This window comes from Lampetra fluviatilis, chromosome 33, assembly GCF_964198595.1.
Source record: "Lampetra fluviatilis chromosome 33, kcLamFluv1.1, whole genome shotgun sequence".
Taxonomy (NCBI): domain Eukaryota; kingdom Metazoa; phylum Chordata; class Hyperoartia; order Petromyzontiformes; family Petromyzontidae; genus Lampetra; species Lampetra fluviatilis.
Genome location: NC_136307.1, coordinates 11,444,393 through 11,465,360, shown reverse-complemented (window position 1 = coordinate 11,465,360; position 20,968 = coordinate 11,444,393). Strand labels below are relative to the sequence as shown.

The window sequence follows — 20,968 nt, the reverse complement described above, 5'->3', positions numbered from 1 at the left end:
ATGCACTCCCAGAACGCCACATCGCTGATAGGATGTGTAAAAAATATATTTTCAGTACTTCTATTTATATTGTCTAAAATAATTGTGTTAAGAGCTGCGTGCGTGATAAAGTCGATTGCAACGATTGATCTCGATGAGTCGACCTCATCGTGGCTGCGTTCCGTACCATCACCACCAGCAGCAGCAGCCATTCTCTACCCACTGCTCGTCAAGACGCGTTGCGCCCCACGGAGTCGCGGGGTCCCGGCTCCAGGGGTCGCTGTGGAGCCGCGCGGGGGGCCTCGTCAACGAGCGGGCAGCTCGTGGTGGAGCTCCCACGTGTCTGCCCCCCCCCCCCCACGTGTCTGCCCCCCCACGTGTCTGTCCCCCCCACGTCCGCCCCCCCCCCCACAGCGAGGGTTAAACGCGACGTCAGGGGCCGTCCATAAATGACGTTTGTGACGATGTGTGACAAGGGGGGGGGGTGTTTGAGAAATGTGACGTCACATCAAAATGCGTAACTTTAAATATAGACAACACGTTCTACTTAATTAGACTTTGTAATAAATGTTTTCTCCGACAACATCAGAGTGCAGCGGCACATTAAATACGCACTACAATGACCAAAGTTTAAAGCGATTTTAAGCATTTTCATTTTTGGGGGGGGGGTGGGGCAGAGCTTTGTGACGTCATATTTGAGGGGGGGGGGGTCTGACTTTTTATGACGCCGTGTGACGATGGGGGGGGAGGTCAAAAACCGTCCAAAATCGCGTGACGTAATTTATGAACGGCCCCTTACACATCCCATCAGCAACACAAACTTTCCGCGAGTGCATAATGTCAAGCAGCATTGGTTCAACACGAGCGCGCACTCTGGACCCGTTTTCGACATTCGACGTCTCATCAGCAGTGCCAGGCTTGCTTGAAACACATTCCTCCTGCGGAGGGAGCTGGTAGGAACGTTGGGTTGCTCGGTCAATGGCCAGGGTCAACGGCGGCGTGCTGTATTCCACAAATATGCCCGACTGTGAGGGCGGGCACAAGCCGGCGTGAGTAAGGTTAAACGTTCAGTTTTATAAGGGCACCACGGGGTGACCAGCCCCTCCCCACCCAGCCCCACCCCTCCCACCCAGCCCCACCCTCCCCACCCAGCCCCCCCCCTCCCCACCCAGCCCTTCCCCACCCTCCCCACCCAGCCCCTCCCCACCCTCCCCTCTCCACCCAGCCCCACCCCTCCCATTTTTGGATGCACGACGGACGGACACAATAATCCCCTGTGGGCTGGTGTAACCAGCAGGTTCCTACCAGTACTAATACTGCTGTAAGGTTGGCCGAGCTCCTGGCTGAGGTTTGGTATGGAGCTCGGCTGAGGAGAGAGAGAGACACAACGTGGCCACAGAATGGTTAAAGAGGCTCCTGCTCCCAGTGGGGGTCTGAGTGCTGTGGCCTTTCTGGTGGTCCTGAGACTGACTGGCAGGAGACACCCCGAGTGACCTCTGTAGCTAGTGACCTCTGGATGTAGCGCCCTCTCTGACTGTAGGGCCCTCTCTGGATGTAGCGCCCTCTGGCTGCACTGCTGGTGGGTAAATGCGCCTCAGAAACTTTGGCTACGTGGGGAATTACTCTGAAAGAAGAAAAAACCCTGTAAGCACTTACTGCCCTGTTTGTCCCCCTAACAATGCAATAATATGGAGACACACAAGAATATCACTTCATGGGACCTCCTTTGCCAGTACTAAAATATGAGAATACGTTTTTCCCCTTTTATCTGGCAACAAAACAAGTGTTAAGTTTGTTAAAACACCAAACTGAAACCTTTTACAAGGAATCATGTCTGCATTAACCACAATGTTTGTGGTCAAAATGCAAACAAAAAACGTACTCTGATAATATTTGCATTGTCTTTGAAACGGATTGGTCCACACCACAGACATGTCTCAGAGTATGTTTTTTTTTTGCATTCTGACCACAAGTATTGTGGTTAATGCAGACATGATTCCTTATAAAAGGTTTCAGTTTTGTGTTTTAACAACTTAACACATGTTTTGTTGCCAGATAAAAGGGGAAAAACCTATTCTCACAAGAATATAAACCACTTTTATTTTAGCAGGTAAATCCCACTGAACTGTATCGGTATTTTTCAGTTTTGACCTGGCCACAAATGATAGCTCAACGAAGTGACTGATTACGTGGAATGTATTGCAGGTAAATACCCTAAACGCATGTTTGTAACTGTGGAGTGAAAAACCGGTGGGACTCGGCGAAAACTCCACACGACCACGTGGGAGAACATGCAACCTCAAATATACAGCAGCAGGCGCTAGGGTCTGGATCGAAACCACGACCTCCAGTATGTCAGGCGAGGTAGTTAAAATCTCGCCACCGTGGCACCTGTGAGATAACACACCACAACATGATAACACACCACAACATGATAACACACAACATGATAACACACAACAACATGATAACACACCACAACATGATAACACACAAACAACATGATAACACACCACAACATGATAACACACCACAACATGATAACACACAACAACATGATAACACACCACAACATGATAACACACAACACCATGATAACACACCACAACATGATAACACACAACAACATGATAACACACCACAATATGATAACACACCACAACATGATAACACACCACAACATGATAACACACCACAACATGATAACACACAACAACATGATAACACACCACAACATGATAACACACAACAACATGATAACACACCACAACATGATAACACACACAACATGATAACACACAACAACATGATAACACACAACAACATGATAAGACACCACAACATGATAACACACCACAACATGATAACACACCACAACATGATAACACACCACAACATGATAACACACCACAACATGATAACACACAACAACATGATAACACACAACAACATGATAACACACAACAACATGATAAGACACCACAACATGATAACACACAACAACATGATAACACACCACAACATGATAACACACCACAACATGATAAGACACCACAACATGATAACACACAACAACATGATAACACACCACAACATGATAACACACCACAACATGATAAGACACCACAACATGATAACACACAACAACATGATAACACACCACAACATGATAACACACCACAACATGATAACACACCACAACATGATAACACACCACAACATGATAACACACCACAACATGATAACAAACAACAACATGATAACACACCACAACATGATAACACACAACAACATGATAACACACAACAACATGATAACACACCACAACATGATAACACACAACAACATGATAACACACAACAACATGATAACACACCACAACATGATAACACACAACAACATGATAACACACCACAACATGATAACACACAACATGATAACACACAACATGATAACACACAACAACAACATGATAACACACAACAACATGATAACACACAACAACATGATAACACACCACAACATGATAACACACCACAACATGATAACACACAACAACATGATAACACACAACAACATGATAACACACCAACATGATAACACACAACAACATGATAACACACCACAACATGATAACACACAACAACATGATAACACACAACAACATGATAACACACCACAACATGATAACACACAACAACATGATAGCACACCACAACATGATAACACACCACAACATGATAACACACAACAACATGATAACACACACAACATGATAACACACAACAACAACATGATAACACACAACAACATGATAACACACAACAACATGATAACACACCACAACATGATAACACACAACAACATGATAACACACCACAATATGATAACACACAACAACATGATAACACACCACAACATGATAACACACAACAACATGATAACACACAACAACCTGATAACACACAACAACATGATAACACACCACAACATGATAACACACAACAACATGATAACACACCACAACATGATAACACACCACAACATGATAAACACACCACAACATGATAACACACAACAACAACATGATAACACACAACAACATGATAACACACCACAACATGATAACACACCACAACATGATAACACACAACAACAACATGATAACACACAACAACATGATAACACACAACAACATGATAACACACCACAACATGATAACACACAACAACATGATAACACACCACAACATGATAACACACAACAACATGATAACACACAACAACATGATAACACACAACAACATGATAAGACACAACAACATGATAACACACAACAACATGATAACACACCACAACATGATAACACACAACAACATGATAACACACAACAACATGATAACACACAACAACATGATAAGACACAACAACATGATAACACACAACAACATGATAACACTACAGCAAAAATAACACCATAAACAGGATAACATTCCACAACAAGAGACCACCACAACACAACAAGACACCACCACAACAAGACATCAACAAAACAACACAACAAGTCACCAGCACAACGAGACACCACCACAGCTAGACAACAACAAAACAACACAACAAGACACCACCACAACACAACACCACCACAGCTAGACAACAACAAAACAACACAACAAGACACCACCACAACACAACACCACCACAGCTAGACAACAACAAACAACACAACAAGTCACCACCACAACACAACACCACCACAGCTAGACAACAACAAAACAACACAACAAGACACCACCACAACACGACTCCACCACAGCTAGTAAACAACAAAACAACACAACAAGTCACCACCACAACACAACACCACCACAACAAGACATCAACAAAACAACACAACAAGACACCACCACAACACGACTCCACCACAGCTAGACAACAACAACACAACACAACAAGACACCACCACAACAAGACAACAACAAAACAACACCACAACAAGACACCACCACAACAACACCACAACAACAAAGCAACGCACCTAAACCCATCCACGTGCACGAGTGGACAGCAGCGGCAGGAGGCGTGCGAGGGCCACCTCCACCCCGACGTGACGTCACGCGATTTTGACCCCCCCCTCGTCACACGGCATCACAAAAAGTCAGATCCCCCCCCCCCCTCAAATATGACGTAACAAAGCTCTGCCCCCCCCCCCCAAAAAAATGCTTCAAATCGCTTTAAACTGCTGTATTGTCATTGCCGTGCGTATTTAATGTGGCGCTGCACTCTGATGTTGTAGGAGAAAACATTTATCAAAAAGTCTATTTAATTAAGTAGAACGTGTTGTCTATATTTATTTAAAGTTGCGCATTTTGATGTGACGTCACATTTCTCAAACCCCCCCCCCCTCGTCACACATCGTCACAAATGTCTGACCCCCCCCCCATTCCTAGGTGCGTGACGTCATTTATGGACGACCCCTCATTGTGACCTCTGCCCCCCTACACTCGCCAAGTCCTCATCACAGCTGCTTGCTTCTGCCCCAACAGCGCGCACACACGGACACCTCGCCCCCCCCCCCCTTCCATCGCCTTTGACAGGCGGCTGTGTCGGGGCCGCCACGGCACGCGAGGGGGGTGGGGGTGTGGGCAGTGCCTGATGAAGCGAAGTGCGTCGACTGTAACAAATGTTGTTCTAAAGGGGTCCTAAATAAATAAATAAACACATCAATATTAAAACACACATTTTTTTACTTGCATAGTTCATTAATAGTACTTTTTTCATTTGCTATACAGCCAGATAATACGACAAATCGCTAACTTTAAACACCAGTCGTTCATAAAAGTTGAAGGCGGTATAGTATTATAGTAATAGAGCAAGTACAGAATTACCGAACCGGAATTGATAGCTGGAAAGCGTTTTAGCGCGGGGCCCTTGAAAGTGCGGGGGCCCGTAGCTGCTACACGTGCTGTAGCTGCTACACGTGCTGTAGCTGCTACACGTGCTGTAGCTGCTACACGTGTAGCTGCTACACGTGCTGTAGCTGCTACACGTGTAGCTGCTACACGTGCTGTAGCTGCTACACGTGCTGTAGCTGCCACACGTGTAGCAGCTACAACACGTGTTGTAGCTACACATGTAGCTACTTTTGCTAGGAGGATCATCCGGCACTGGTTGTGGGTGGCCAGAAACCACGTCCGGTCGCCTTTTGTCTCCCCCAGGAACTTATTTAAGGCCGAGTCGACCTCGAAGAGGCCCAGCACCGGTTCAGATATTCGTCTCCGATTAACCCCGAGCGAAAATCGAACTGTGGTGGCCGTGTTAGTCGCACGCGGTGCGCTGACCACGACACTACCGCTCCACACACAAACACGAACCCTTCCAGGGAGACAAAGATAAAGATCCCCCGTATAGCCTTAACGGACTGTTGGGGCAAGTGCTGTTAGCGAGCACCTATGAAGGCCGGAACGGCACACGAGGAGGTGGGTCGCCAGTACCACGCCCGGCCGCCTTTGTCTCCCAGTGGCGATGTTTACACACCCGCACCAGGTACTCATTGAAGGCTGCGGGACCGGTTCAGAGAGCCGTCACTGGTGTTGGCCGTGAGCGGGAATCGAACTCGGGATGCCGGTTCGTAGCGCAGCATAGCGCTGACTGCCACACCACCGTTCCCCACTGACAGAGAGACACGCACACAGCCACCCACCCACACGCAGAGTTACACGCGCGCGCACGTGGGTGCGGGGTGTAGGGTGACACGTGGTGGTAAGTGGCTGTTGGCGCTTCGGCGCTCGTGTCGCTCGTAATGAACCGTCAGCCCTAACGAGTCTCTGTGGGCAATATCAATAATAATACCTCGTCAGGCGCGCGGTGCCCAGAGCCCCGTGTCCCTTGCCTCGACGCCTCTCGTCTCAATGCCCCGTGCCCTGAATCTCAATGCCCCGTGCCCATTGTTTAAAAGACCCCGTGTCTCGGTGCGCCTTTGTCTCAATGCCCCGTGCACATTGCCCCGTGCCGCGTGTAATGAGATCCGTGCCCCTGCCTCTCTCTCTCTCTCTCGCCCTGAGTCGCAGGGCACCGCGTGTCTCGCCGTGGCGGCGGAAAGAGCCGGGATTTTTGTGAGAAATTTGATCCGCGCTCAGAAAACCCAGAGAGCGTGGAATGATCTACCCAGCCTCACCCACTCACACAGCCTCACTCACTCACCCAGCCTCACCCACTCACCCAGCCTCACCCAGCCTCACCCACTCACCCAGTATCACCCACTCACCCAGCCTCACCCAGCCTCACCCACTCACCCAGCCTCACCCACTCACCCAGCCTCACCCACTCACCCAGCCTCACTCACTCACCCAGCCTCACCCACTCACCCAGCCTCACCCACTCACCCAGCCTCACCCAGCCTCACCTACTCACCCAGTCTCACCCACTCACCCAGCCTCACCCAGCCTCACCCAGCCTCACCCACTCACCAGCCTCACCCACTCACCCAGCCTCACCCACTCACCCAGCCTCACCCACTCACCCAGCCTCACTCACTCACCCAGCCTCACCCACTCACCCAGCCTCACCCACTCACCCAGCCTCACCCAGCCTCACCCACTCACCCAGTCTCACCCACTCACCCAGCCTCACCCAGCCTCACCCAGCCTCACCCACTCACCAGCCTCACCCACTCACCCAGCCTCACCCACTCACCCAGCCTCACCCACTCACACCAGCCTCACCCACTCACCCAGCCTCACCCACTCACCCAGCCTCACCCAGCCTCACCCACTCACCCAGCCTCACCCAGCCTCACCCAGCCTCACCCACTCACCAACCTCACCCATTCACCCAGCCTCACCCACTCACCCAGCCTCACCCAGCCTCACCCACTCACCCAGTCTCACCCACTCACCCAGCCTCACCCAGCCTCACCCACTCACCAGCCTCACCTACTCACCCAGCCTCACCCACTCACCCAGCCTCACCCACTCACCCAGCCTCACCCACTCCCCCAGCCTCACCCACTCACCCAGCCTCACCCACTCACCAGCCTCACCCACTCACCCAGCCTCACCCACTCACCCAGCCTCACCCACTCACCCAGTCTCACTCACTCACCCAGCCTCACCCACTCACCCAGCCTCACTCACTCACCCAGTCTCACTCACTCACCCAGCCTCACCCACTCACCCAGCCTCACCCACTCACCCAGCCTCACTCACTCACCCAGCCTCACCCACTCACCCAGTCTCACCCACTCACCCAGTCTCACCCACTCACCAGCCTCACCCACTCACCCAGTCTCACCCACTCACCCAGCCTCACTCACTCACCCAGCCTCACCCACTCACCCAGCCTCACCCACTCACCAGTCTCACCCACTCACCCAGCCTCACCCACTCACCCAGCCTCACCCACTCACCCAGCCTCACCCACTCACCCAGCCTCACCAACTCACCAGCCTCACTCACTCACCCAGCCTCACCCACTCACCCAGCCTCACCCACTCACCCAGCCTCACTCACTCACCCAGCCTCACCCACTCACCCAGCCTCACCCACTCACCCAGCCTCACCCACTCACCCAGCCTCACCCACTCACCCAGCCTCACTCACTCACCCAGCCTCACCCACTCACCCAGCCTCACCCAGCCTCACCCACTCACCAGCCTCACTCACTCACCCTGCCTAACCCACTCACCAGCCTCACCCAGCCTCACCCACTTACCCAGCCTCACCCACTCACCCAACTTCACTCACTCACCCAGGCTCACCCACTCACCAGCCTCACCCACTCACCAGCCTCACCCACTCACCCAACTTCACTCACTCACCAGCCTCACCCACTCACCCAACCTCACCCACTCACCAGCCTCACCCACTCGCCAAGCCTCACCCACTCACCCAGCCTCACCCACTCACCCAGCCTCACCCACTCACCAGCCTCACCTACTCACCCAGCCTCACCCACTCACCAGCCTCACCCACTCACCAATCCTCACCCACTCATCCAGCCTCACCCACTCACCCAGCCTCACCCACTCACCAGCCTCACCCACTCACCCAGCCTCACCCACTCACCCACTCACCCAGCCTCACCCACTCACCCAGCCTCACCCACTCACTCAGCCTCACCCACCCACCCAGCCTCACCCACTCACCCAGCCCCACCCACTCACCCAGCCCCACCCACTCACCCAGCCTCACCCACTCACCAGCCTCACCCACTCACCCAGCCTCACCCACTCATCCAGCCTCACCCAGCCTCACCCACTCACCCGACCTCACCCAACCTCACCCATCCTCAGCCAGCATTACCCACTCATCCAGCGCTGCTCACTGACGTTCAAGTCTCGGTCACGTGACTCACTCGCGTCCCCCTCCTGATGCTGCGTCATGGCGCAAGTACTCGCGACACATTCAGGACAACTCGGCGTGTCTCCCCGTGTCTCCCCGGTTCTTAATGACTACATCTCACTGTGTCTCCCACAGACTATCTCTATGTATGTCCCCATGTCTTTTCATTGTGTCTCCACCGTGTCTCACGAATTTAGTTTCCCATCGACTGTCTCCACGTGTCTCCCCGTGTCTCCACGTGTCTCCACGCCTCCCACGGACTGTCTCTCCACGTGTCCCACGGACTGTCTCTCCAGGTGTCTCGTCGCGTCTCCACGCGTCCCACGGACTCTCTACACGTGTCCCACGGTCTGTCTCTCCGCGTGTCTCGTCGCGTCTCCACGCGTCCCACGGACTCTCTACACGTGTCCCACGGTCTGTCTCTCCGCGTGTCTCGGCGTGGTTTACGAAGCCGAGATGTGCGTCCCGTTGTGACGGCGCAGCGGGAACGGCGCCGGAGACGCGGCGAGAGGCGCGGTGGGTGACGCGCCAAGGTCGCGCCCCGGGCCCCCCACGAGCCGAGCCGGGGGAGCGAGCGAAGGGTGAGTGGGGGGGGCGAGTCGGGGGGGGTGCCTGGGCGAAGCCAGGGGATGAGGCTGGAGCGAGGGGGGCGGCATTCGTGGATGAGGGTGGGAGATTGAAGGGGAGGGAGAAGCGTGGGTGGGGGCCGCAGGGGCTCCGTGGGGGGCAGCGTCACGTGCACAGGATGAGGGGGGGGCGGTGGGGGGAAGGGATGAGTGTATCGCTTGGAAGGAAAACCACGGGGAGCACGGGGCAGAGGGGGTCGCGGAGGAGGCAGTGGAGGGGGCCACGAGGGGGAGGGAGGTGCCCGGGGCACGAGGCGCGATCTCGTTTCACCCCCCGCCCCGCCCCCTACGTCCTCCGCGACCCCCCCCCCCCCCCCCACAGGACAACTGAGCCGAACACGGACCCCCTGGATCCCCCCCCCCCCCGATCGGGCCCCCGAGCAAAAATAAACATCACGGGGAGTAGGGTTCCGATGTTTACTGCGAGCCACTCAATCACTCATTCAGTCACTCATTCATCCACTCACCTATTTATTCACCCATTCAATTCATTCACATATGAATTCCTGTTAATTCGCTCATTCATACGCGCATTCGTCTGCCCATTCAGGAATTCACTCAATCAAGTGTTGAGGGTGAGTCCGCGGGGAACGCGGGTCCCAGTTGCTCGTGGTGCCGGCGTGCGCGTGGGGAGCGGTGGCGCAGTGGTTAGCGCACCCTGCTACGAACCCAGCCGACCGAGTTCGATCCCCGCTGGGGCCCAGCACAGGCGACGATTATTTGAACCGGTCCTGGGCCTCCCCTAGGTCGACTCAGTCTCAAATGAGTACCTGGTGCGATGTGAAGACATCAGCAATGGGGAGACAAAGGCGGCCGGGCGTGCTGCTGGGCACCCACCCCCTCGTGTGCCGTGCCGGCTTTCATAGGTGCTACTCGCTAACAGCACTTGCCCCTACAGTGTGTTCAGGCTATAGAGTGGGAGGCGGGATCTTTGTCTTTGTGTGTGATGGTGATTGTATTGTTCCGATAGCTGTACTTGACGTGTGTTGCAGTGTGATGGATTGTCTTGCTGCTGTCATTGTGTGATGCCGCAGGTCACAGACGAGACTCTCATTCCGGTCTCTTCTGAGTTCTTCTCACCTGGTTACACGAAATCAGCTTGGCGCTCTCGGCGAGCCGCACTGCGGCCCCAGGAGTGAGGCTGTCGCCCAGACCTTCCTCGGCGTCTCTCGGCCCGTGCGATGTCGGAGTCGCCCGTGAGTGGGGATCGAACTCGCCACGCGGGGAGGAGGATGGGGCCGTTGCGTGCAGCGAGCAGCGATGGCGGCGGCTCTGGTTAAGGGTGACACGGGGTCACGGGTTTGGCGATAATCTGGACGCGCTGTTGCGTCGACAAACTTGGATGTTTGTGTGCCGATAATAGTGAGTTTTTTCTTCTTCCGATAATCAGGATCTTGCCGGCACCGATAATAATCGATTTTTGTTTCCGTACACCGCGGCCGAGATCTCCGCGCTCCTGGCCGAGGGTCAACAATTATTTGAAGAATTCGCGAAGAAGCGGTCACGGGAGTTTGTCAGCAGGCCGCGAGAGGTTCGTCAACTTCTGGCGAGTCGCTCGGGTAGAGCCTATGGACAGTCGTTTTGTGAGTCCACGAAGAGAGCCTTGAAGGATCTCTATCAATGAAGGGTCCGTGAAGATTGGGGAGTCCGCGAACGAGGATGAGTTCATAGAGAGTTCGTGAAGAGCGACATTACTAAGCCGCGTGGGCGCGGCGTGTCGGCGCGTGACCCCGGCAGAGGACAAGGTCACGGCCGAGTTTAGGCAGAGGCATCCCCATCGCTATGGTCACGATGGTGTCAGTGTCCATCCCACGAGCCCCCCCCACCCCCCCTGCGAAGCGGCGTATTTTTAATCTCGCTCCGAGGAGCGCGACGCCAAATTTAACCGGTGCGCGTGCGCGAGGGCATTCCTCACCCCGCCCGGGTAACCCCACACGGGGCCCTGGCGGTGACCCCGCACCGCCCCCCCCCCCCATCCCGTGCCCCCAGATTGAGGGGTCCCCCGTCCCCTTTTGGCGAGAAGTTGCAGAGCTACCACGAGGACCCCTTTCGCCCCCCCCCTCTTTCCGCTGCACGAGGAGGGATAATCGGAGGGTGATTATCCAATCAAGGGGACGTGGGGGAGACGAGGATGTTATTGTTGTTGTTTGCTGCCGCTGCTGTTGTTGTTGATGTTGTTTTAGCAGGCCCTGCACGGTTCGTTTGCTGCTCCCTTCATCTCCGTGTGATAATGACCCTGGCGGGAGAGTGGTTGGCGCTACGCTGCGCAATGACCCCGGCGACGCGAGTTCAATCCTCGCCCACGGCCAACACCAGTTACGATTATTTGAACCAGTCCCGTGCGTCCCCTAGTTCGACTCAGCCTCAATTAAGTACTGTAACTGGTGCGATGTGTAAACATCGTCACTGGGGAGACAAAGGCGGTCGGGGCGTGGTGTTGGCCACCGACCTCCTCGCGCGCCGTACCGGCCTTCATAAGCTGCTCGCTAACAGCACTTGCCCCGACAGTCTGTGAAGGCTGTACGGGGGGTCTTTGTTTTTGTAGGTGACTGTGCGCGTGACACACACCAGAAGCGCGTTCCCATGCCGCATCAGTGCCCCCCCCCCCGCACCAGTGCCCCCCCCCCGCACCAGTGCCCCCTACACTGCGTCACGCACCCACACGCTCTCCTGCTGCACCCCCGTCCTGTCAACCGTTCCGCACCCCCCGTCCCCCCGAGGTTCAGACTCGATATAGCTCGGAGCTCGCGGGTGCCGTGGGGGGGTGGGGGGGACTTCAAGCCGAGACAGCCTGCACTGTGCAGCCAAGACGAGGAGGTGAGCAACTCGGGCGGGGGAGGGATAAGGAGAGGGAGGGGAGGGGAGGGGGGGCAGAGGGCGTGGAGAGGAGAGAGGGGAGCGGGGAGAGTTGACGCAGCCAGGAGTTTTGTTCTTCTCGAGTTTTAATTTCCTGCTTCTCCTCCTCGCGCCGGCTCCGACCACCGACGTCGCGACCCCGGCCCCACGTTCGCGGCTTTGGGAGTCGGAAGAGTGGGGGGAGGGGGGGGGGGCAAGGGGTGGGGGGGCAGTTGGGGGACCCCGGTTGCCCCCTCCCCCCTTCATTCCGCATCCTCAATAATCCCCGAGCGCGGGAGGATCGGTGCCCCGGGGGCTCGGGACGACAGAGGGCGCCCTCGGGGAGCCGCTACGAGGGTGCAGGGGGTTGAGGAAGGGAGGATGGAGGCAGGTAGGGGGAGAGTGCGTGAGACAGACATACAGAGAGAGCGAGATTCGTCAGAATGCATTGAGGGTGCCGCCACTGTCAAGAGTCCGCGATGGCGAGCGAGCGACTGCGTGGGATTTGCGCGGAGAGGATGCGCGAGACGGTGAGACAGAGGCGGGTCACATTGGAAACACGCGGAGTGGATTTGACACGCGGAGTGGATTGTAAAAAGGTGGAGTGGATTGGAAAAGACGGAGTGGATTAGAAAAGGCGGAGTGGATTTGACACGCGGAGTGCATTGGACACGCGGCTCCGCGATGACCCCGCCGTAAATCTGCGTCAGCGACTCCCATCCCCTCGCGCCCTCCACGGGGGGGGAGGGGGGGTCCCCGAGGACCCCCCCCCCCCCCCTTTCGACTTCAATTAACAGAGAAACCTTTCCTCGTCTCCCCGCAGCAGCCTGCAGTGACGATGAACTTGATGACAGGGCTGAGTGTGGGGAATATGATTCGGGTGCACGTGCGAAGGTTTAGATGACTCTGAGGATGATGGCAGACACTCCGATGGAGTGCAAATGTGTACTCTATTGCCTCGTCTGCTTCTCGAGTGTAAGGGTGTGAAACCTCGTGTGTTCCTGGAGTGTAAGGGTGTGTCACCTCGTGTGTTCCTGGAGTGTAAGGGTGTGTCGCCTCGTGTGTTCCTGGAGTGTAAGAGTGTGTCACCTCGTGTGTGCCTGGAGTGTAAGGGTGTGTCACCTCGTGTGTGCCTGGAGTGTAAGGGTGTGTCGCCTCGTGTGTGCCTGGAGTGTAAGGGTGTGTCACCTCGTGTGTGCCTGGAGTGTAAGGGTGTGTCACCTCGTGTGTGCCTGGAGTGTAAGGGTGTGCCGCCTCGTGTGTGCCTGGAGTGTAAGGGTGTGTCACCTCGTGTGTTCCTGGAGTGTAAGGGTGTGTCACCTCGTGTGTGCCTGGAGTGTAAGGGTGTGTCACCTCGTGTGTTCCTGGAGTGTAAGGGTGTGTCACCTCGTGTGTTCCTGGAGTGTAAGGGTGTGTCGCCTCGTGTGTTCCTGGAGTGTAAGGGTGTGTCGCCTCGTGTGTGCCTAGAGTGTAAGGGTGTGTCGCCTCGTGTGTGCCTGGAGTGTAAGGGTGTGTCGCCTCGTGTGTTCCTGGAGTGTAAGGGTGTGTCGCCTCGTGTGTGCCTGGAGTGTAAGGGTGTGTCGCCTCGTGTGTTCCTGGAGTGTAAGGGTGTGTCACCTCGTGTGTTCCTGGAGTGTAAGGGTGTGTCACCTCGTGTGTGCCTGGAGTGTAAGGGTGTGTCACCTCGTGTGTTCCTGGAGTGTAAGGGTGTGTCGCCTCGTGTGTGCCTGGAGTGTAAGGGTGTGTCGCCTCGTGTGTGCCTGGAGTGTAAGGGTGTGTCGCCTCGTGTGTGCCTGGAGTGTAAGGGTGTGTCGCCTCGTGTGTGCCTGGAGTGTAAGGGTGTGTCACCTCGTGTGTTCCTGGAGTGTAAGGGTGTGTCACCTCGTGTGTTCCTGGAGTGTAAGGGTGTGTCGCCTCGTGTGTGCCTGGAGTGTAAGGGTGTGTCACCTCGTGTGTGCCTGGAGTGTAAGGGTGTGTCACCTCGTTTGTTCCTGGAGTGTAAGGGTGTGTCGCCTCGTGTGTTCCTGGAGTGTAAGGGTGTGTCGCCTCGTGTGTTCCTGGAGTGTAAGGGTGTGTCGCCTCGTGTGTGCCTGGAGTGTAAGGGTGTGTCGCCTCGTGTGTGCCTGGAGTGTAAGGGTGTGTCACCTCGTGTGTTCCTGGAGTGTAAGGGTGTGTCACCTCGTGTGTGCCTGGAGTGTAAGGGTGTGTCGCCTCGTGTGTGCCTGGAGTGTAAGGGTGTGTCACCTCGTGTGTTCCTGGAGTGTAAGGGTGTGTCACCTCGTGTGTTCCTGGAGTGTAAGGGTGTGTCACCTCGTGTGTGCCTGGAGTGTAAGGGTGTGTCGCCTCGTGTGTGCCTGGAGTGTAAGGGTGTGTCGCCTCGTGTGTTCCTGGAGTGTAAGGGGGTGTCACCTCGTGTGTTCCTGGAGTGTAAGGGTGTGTCGCCTCGTGTGTTCCTGGAGTGTAAGGGTGTGTCACCTCGTGTGTTCCTGGAGTGTAAGGGTGTGTCACCTCGTGTGTTCCTGGAGTGTAAGGGTGTGTCGCCTCGTGTGTTCCTGGAGTGTAAGGGTGTGTCACCTCGTGTGTTCCTGGAGTGTAAGGGTGTGTCACCTCGTGTGTTCCTGGAGTGTAAGGGTGTGTCACCTCGTGTGTTCCTGGAGTGTAAGGGTGTGCCGCCTCGTGTGTTCCTGGAGTGTAAGGGTGTGTCACCTCGTGTGTTCCTGGAGTGTAAGGGGGTGTCACCTCGTGTGTTCCTGGAGTGTAAGGGAGTGCCGCCTCGTGTGTTCCTGGAGTGTAAGGGTGTGTCGCCTCGTGTGTTCCTGGAGTGTAAGGGTGTGTCACCGTGTGCTCCTGGCTAAGGCAAGGTGGCCATGAGCGCTTCTAAAGGTCACGAACGAAATCCTTTATTTAACCAGACGAGAAGCCACGTGGCCGATATGCGACTCTTGCGAGAGAGAGCTGAGAAAGGTCACGTGAGGGCTCCCGTCGGTGAGTGGAACTGGGCGAGTGGAGTTGGGTGGGTGGAGCTGGGTGGGTGGAGCTGGTGAGTGGAGCTGGTGGGTGGAGCTGGTGAATGGAGCTGGGTGGGTGGAGCTGGTGAGTGGAGCTGGGTGGGTGGAGCTGGTGAGTGGAGCTGGGTGGGTGGAGCTGGTGAGTGGAGCTGGTGAGTGGAACTGGGTGGGTGGAGCTGGTGAGTGGAGCTGGTGAGTGGAGCTGGTGAGTGCAGCTGGGTGGGTGGAGCTGGGTGAGTGGACCTGGTGAGTGGAGCTGGTAAGTGGAGCTGGGTGGGTGGAGCTGGTGAGTGGAGCTGGGTGGGTGGAGCTAGTGAGTGGAGCTGTGTGGGTGGAGCTGGTGAGTGGAGCTGGGTGGGTGGAGCTGGTGAGTGGAGCTGGTAAGTGGAGCTGGGTGGGTGGAGCTGGTGAGTGGAGCTGGGTGGGTGGAGCTGGGTGGGTGGAGCTGGTGAGTGGAGCTGGTGAGTGGAGCTGGTAAGTGGAGCTGGGTGAGTGGAGCTGGGTGAGTGGAGCTGGGTGGGTGGAGCTAGTGAGTGGAGCTGGGTGGGTGGAGCTGGTGAGTGGAGCTGGTGAGTGGAACTGGGTGGGTGGAGCTGGTGAGTGGAGCTGGTGAGTGGAGCTGGTGGGTGGAGCTGGTAAGTGGAGCTGGGTGGGTGGAGCTGGTGAGTGGAGCTGGTGAGTGGAGCTGGGTGGGTGGAGCTGGGTGGGTGGAGCTGGTGAGTGGAGCTGGGTGAGTGGAGCTGGTGAGTGGAGCTGGTGAGTGGAGCTGGTGGGTGGAGCTGGTGAGTGGAGCTGGTGAGTGGAGCTGGTGGGTGGAGCTGGGTGGGTGGAGCTGGGTGGGTGGAGCTGGGTGAGTGGAGCTGGGTGGGTGGAGCTGGTGAGTGGAGCTGGTAAGTGGAGCTGGTGAGTGGAGCTGGTGAGTGGAGCTGGTGAGTGAAGCTGGGTGAGTGGAGCTGGTGAGTGGAGCTGGTGGGTGGAGCTGGGTGGGTGGAGCTGGGTGGGTGGAGCTGGGTGAGTGGAGCTGGGTGGGTGGAGCTGGTGAGTGGAGCTGGGTGGGTGGAGCTGGTGGGTGGAGCTGGTGAGTGGAGCTGGTGGGTGGAGCTGGGTGGGTGGAGCTGGGTGGGTGGAGCTGGGTGAGTGGAGCTGGGTGGGTGGAGCTGGTGAGTGGAGCTGGGTGGGTGGAGCTGGTGAGTGGAGCTGGTGAGTGGAGCTGGGTGGGTGGAGCTGGTGAGTGGAGCTGGTGAGTGGAGCTGGTGGGTGGAGCTGGGTGGGTGGAGCTGGGTGAGTGGAGCTGGGTGGGTGGAGCTGGTGAGTGGAGCTGGTGAGTGGAGCTGGGTGGGTGGAGCTGGTGGGTGGAGCTGGTGAGTGGTGCTGGTGGGTGGAGCTGGGTGGGTGGAGCTGGTGGGTGGAGCTGGTGGGTGGAGCTGGTGAGTGGAGCTGGTGAGGGTGAGGGGGAGTGGAGCTGGTGAGTGGAGCTGGTGGGTGGAGCTGGGTGGGTGGAGCTGGGTGAGTGGAGCTGGTGAGGGTGAGGGGGTGAGGGGGTGAGTGGAGCTGGTGAGGGTGAGGGGGCGAGTGGGTGAGGGGGTGAGTTGAGCTGGTGAGGGTGAGGGGGTGAGGGGGTGAGTGGAGCTGGTGAGGGTGAGGGGGTGAGTGGAGCTGGTGAGTGGAGCTGGTGAGGGTGAGGGGGTGAGTGGAGCTGGTGAGTGGAGCTGGTGAGGGTGAGGGGGTGAGTGGAGCTGGTGAGGGTGAGGGGGTGAGTGGAGCTGGTGAGTGGAGCTGGTGAGGGTGAGGTGGTGAGTGGAGCTGGTGAGGGTGAGGGGGTGAGGGAGTGAGTGGAGCTGGTGAGGGTGAGGGGGTGAGGGGGTGAGTGGAGCTGGTGAGGGTGAGGGGGCGAGTGGGTGAGGGGGTGAGTTGAGCTGGTGAGGGTGAGGGGGTGAGTGGAGCTAGTGAGGGTGAGGGGGCGAGTGGGTGAGGGGGTGAGTGGAGCTGGTGAGGGGGTGAGGGGGTGAGGGGGCGAGGCCCGTTTCGCCTGATTGCCCCGCACGTGGCTTGGCCGCTTTTTCCTGAAACTCGATTCCCCCGCGCTGACGTCACCGCCTCTCGTGACATTTCGTTCAGAATCGGGGGACCGCTCACATCCGCCCCGGGGGAGGGGTCCCCCCCCCCCTAGAGGTCTTCACGGGGTAACCAGACCCGCACCCTCCCCCCCCCCCTCTCGACCCCCCTCGCCCAGCCCTCCCCAGCTCGCGCCCCGAGACCCCCTCCCGTCAAACCCCAAACAACTACACCCCTGTGACGTCAGCAGAGCTGCCCCCCCCCCCCCCCCACAGAGTGCTGCCCAGTGGCTGTTTACCTGCAGCCGTAGGTGACGTTGTGTAGTGCGCGCGTGTGCTCAGTGGCCTAGCTACAGAGGATGCAGGCGGTGCAACTGCACGGGGCCGTGCAGGCTGTTGGGGGGGGCGGGGGGGGTCCTGCATACGCCGGGCTACCCATAGGGGCTGGGGTAATTGGAGACGAGAGGGGGGGATGGCGGGGGGGGATTTCATTCCTTGCCCCTGGACCCGTGCCCAGCCCCGCTCGGCCACCGCTGTGCGTACAGACAACCTGCTTTCAGGTGAGGTCTCGTTTCCTGAAGAAGCTCCCGACGCGTGGCGCGAAACGTCGGACGTCACGCCGAACAACACGATATCATCTTAATACGTGCATCATCTTAATACGTGCATCATCTTAATACGTGCATCATCACCGCGTTGTATTAACACACTGCGCCGTATCGTGACAATTACTCATGTGTCCAGAAGAGCCACGCCGAGTCGGAGGGTCATTATTTTATTTCATTCTACACACCTCGCTCGAGGGGGCAACAACACCCCATCCCCGTACAGATGGAAACAGATGGCGATTCGTCCACCTCGTGTACGGCCTTCCCCCGGCGAGCCAGGGAGAGGCTCCTCCTCGTCGCCCACCCACGGGAAGGGAGTTTGTTGACATCCGCGCGTGATCCACCAACCCTCTGCTGCTGCCTCTCCACCAGCGCTGGACCGCAGGCAGTCGCCGCGTGCAGCATCACAGCCACCACCACCACCGCGACCACCACGACCACCACCACCACCACGACCACCACCACCACGACCACGACCACCACCACCACCGCGACCACCACCGCGACCACCACCACCACCACCGCGACCACCACCACCACGACCACCACCGCGACCACCACCACCACCACGACCACCACCACGACCACGACCACCACCGCGACCACCACCGCGACCACCACCACGACCACGACCACCACCACCACGACCACCACCACCGCGACCACCACCGCGACCACCACCACCACCACCACGACCACCACGACCACCACCACCACCACCGCGACCACCACCACCACCACGACCACCACCACCACGACCACCACCGCGACCACCACCACCACCACGACCACCACCACCACGACCACGACCACCACCACCACCGCGACCACCACCGCGACCACCACCACGACCACGACCACGACCACCACCACCACGACCACCACCACCGCGACCACCACCACCACCGCGACCACCACCACCGCGACCACCACCACCACCACCACCGCGACCACCACCACGACCACCACCACCGCGACCACGACCACCACCACGACCACCACCACCACCGCGACCACCACCACCGCGACCACCACCACCACCACCACCAACGCGACCACCACCACCACCAACGCGACCACCACCACCACCACCACCGCGACCCGGCTGTGGGTCTCCTCGCAATTCAGTGGTAACCGGATCGAGATTGTCAACCCGAGTACACGGTGCTCATCGCGGCTGGGCGGCTGGGATTCGGATTTGAACCCGGGGCCCTCAGCGCCTCTCACCTCCCAGCCACGCGGCGGCCGCCTCGAGCCCCCCACCCCCCCACGCCCTTCCCCCTCCCGGCCGATCCGAAAGCTGTTTGGCAACGTCTGTGTGTGAGCCACCAACCCTGGCTGCTGATCACGAGCTGCCACAGGGCCACGTGCGGCAGCGAAGCCCCCGCCCCCGCCCGGGTTCAACCGGCCGGCGAGACGTAGTGGAGCGATGTGGGGCACCACGCGGCCGCTGTTGCTCTCGGAGAGCCGGGGCGGGGCGGGGCTGGGGGTTGAGGCGACGTGGGAACGTGGAGTCGGGTCGACTGCAGAGCGAGCCCAGTGCTCGTGGCAAATCCGTGGGGCGAGCGGCACTGAGTTCCGTGCGGAGGAGCCACACGCCGCATGTGAGAGGGTGACAAGGGGACTGGGGGGGGGGGTAAGTGAGTGGGTGATTGAGTAACCGATTGGGTGAGTGGGTGATTGAGTGAGTGGATAAGTGGGTGAGTGAGTGATGAAGTGGGTGATGTAGTAAGGAGGTGAGTGAGTGAGTGAGAGAATGAGTCAGTGGGTGAGTGGGCGATTGAGTGAGTGAGTGGTTGAATAAGCGAGTGGTTGAGTGAGAAGGTGAGTGGGCCATTGAATGAGTAGGTGAGTGGGTGAGTGAGGGTGTAGGTGAGTAGTTGGGCCGCAGAGTGCAACTGCTGTCGTCATGATCTCGGTATGTGTGAGGACGTTCGAATCACCGTGCGATCACCCGAGATCCTCATCCCGGACTGGTTGGTGTCTCCAAAGCCCCCCCCCCCTCCTCACTTACGTACCCCTCCCACCTCCCAGGTTTGATGGGAAAATCTGCCGCGGATTTGTCGGCAATTACTCCGGAATTAGCTCATCTGTCGGCCGGGGGTCACGGGGTCAGGAGGCGGCGAGCGACGAGGAGCAGGGGCTGGGACCCCCCCCGCATCCCCCCAAGACGCCCTCGGCACCCAGCCACGGATCCCACGGATAGCCCTTCCAGGGGGGGGGGGCGGGGGGCTTGAATTTTCCCAGCTCGTGCCGCCTGCATCTGCGCGCAATTTCCTCTCCCGCGTCTCCGTGTTCCCCCGGAACTCGGGGGAACACGGGACCCCCCCCCATCCCGAGTCCCCATCGAGCCTGACCGGAGTCCCCTAAGGGGATCCCTAAATGCGACAACAAGAAGGGGGGGGAGGGTGGATGACGCCGCCGAGGTCTCACGCGGCGTGAGATCGATAATAATGAGTCACAGCCGTCACCCGAGCTCCTGTGTTTAATCATCTCCAGACCACGGGGGGAATGGAGA

The 20,968-nt window shown here is 57.5% G+C and overlaps 1 protein-coding gene across 1 annotated transcript in view; it reads right to left on the bottom strand.

The window, feature by feature from the left end:
• TEX30 (testis expressed 30) overlaps positions 1–18,855 on the bottom strand; it is a 37,883-nt gene extending 19,028 nt beyond the window's left edge. The window contains exons 1-3 of the mRNA XM_078871695.1: positions 18,799–18,855; positions 11,026–11,217; positions 216–259 (exon numbers count right to left, since the gene is read on the bottom strand). Of these exons, the coding sequence (XP_078727821.1) occupies positions 216–259; positions 11,026–11,217; positions 18,799–18,855 (293 nt within the window). The remainder of the gene's footprint in view (positions 1–215; positions 260–11,025; positions 11,218–18,798) is intronic.
• Positions 18,856–20,968: the final 2,113 nt, after the last annotated feature.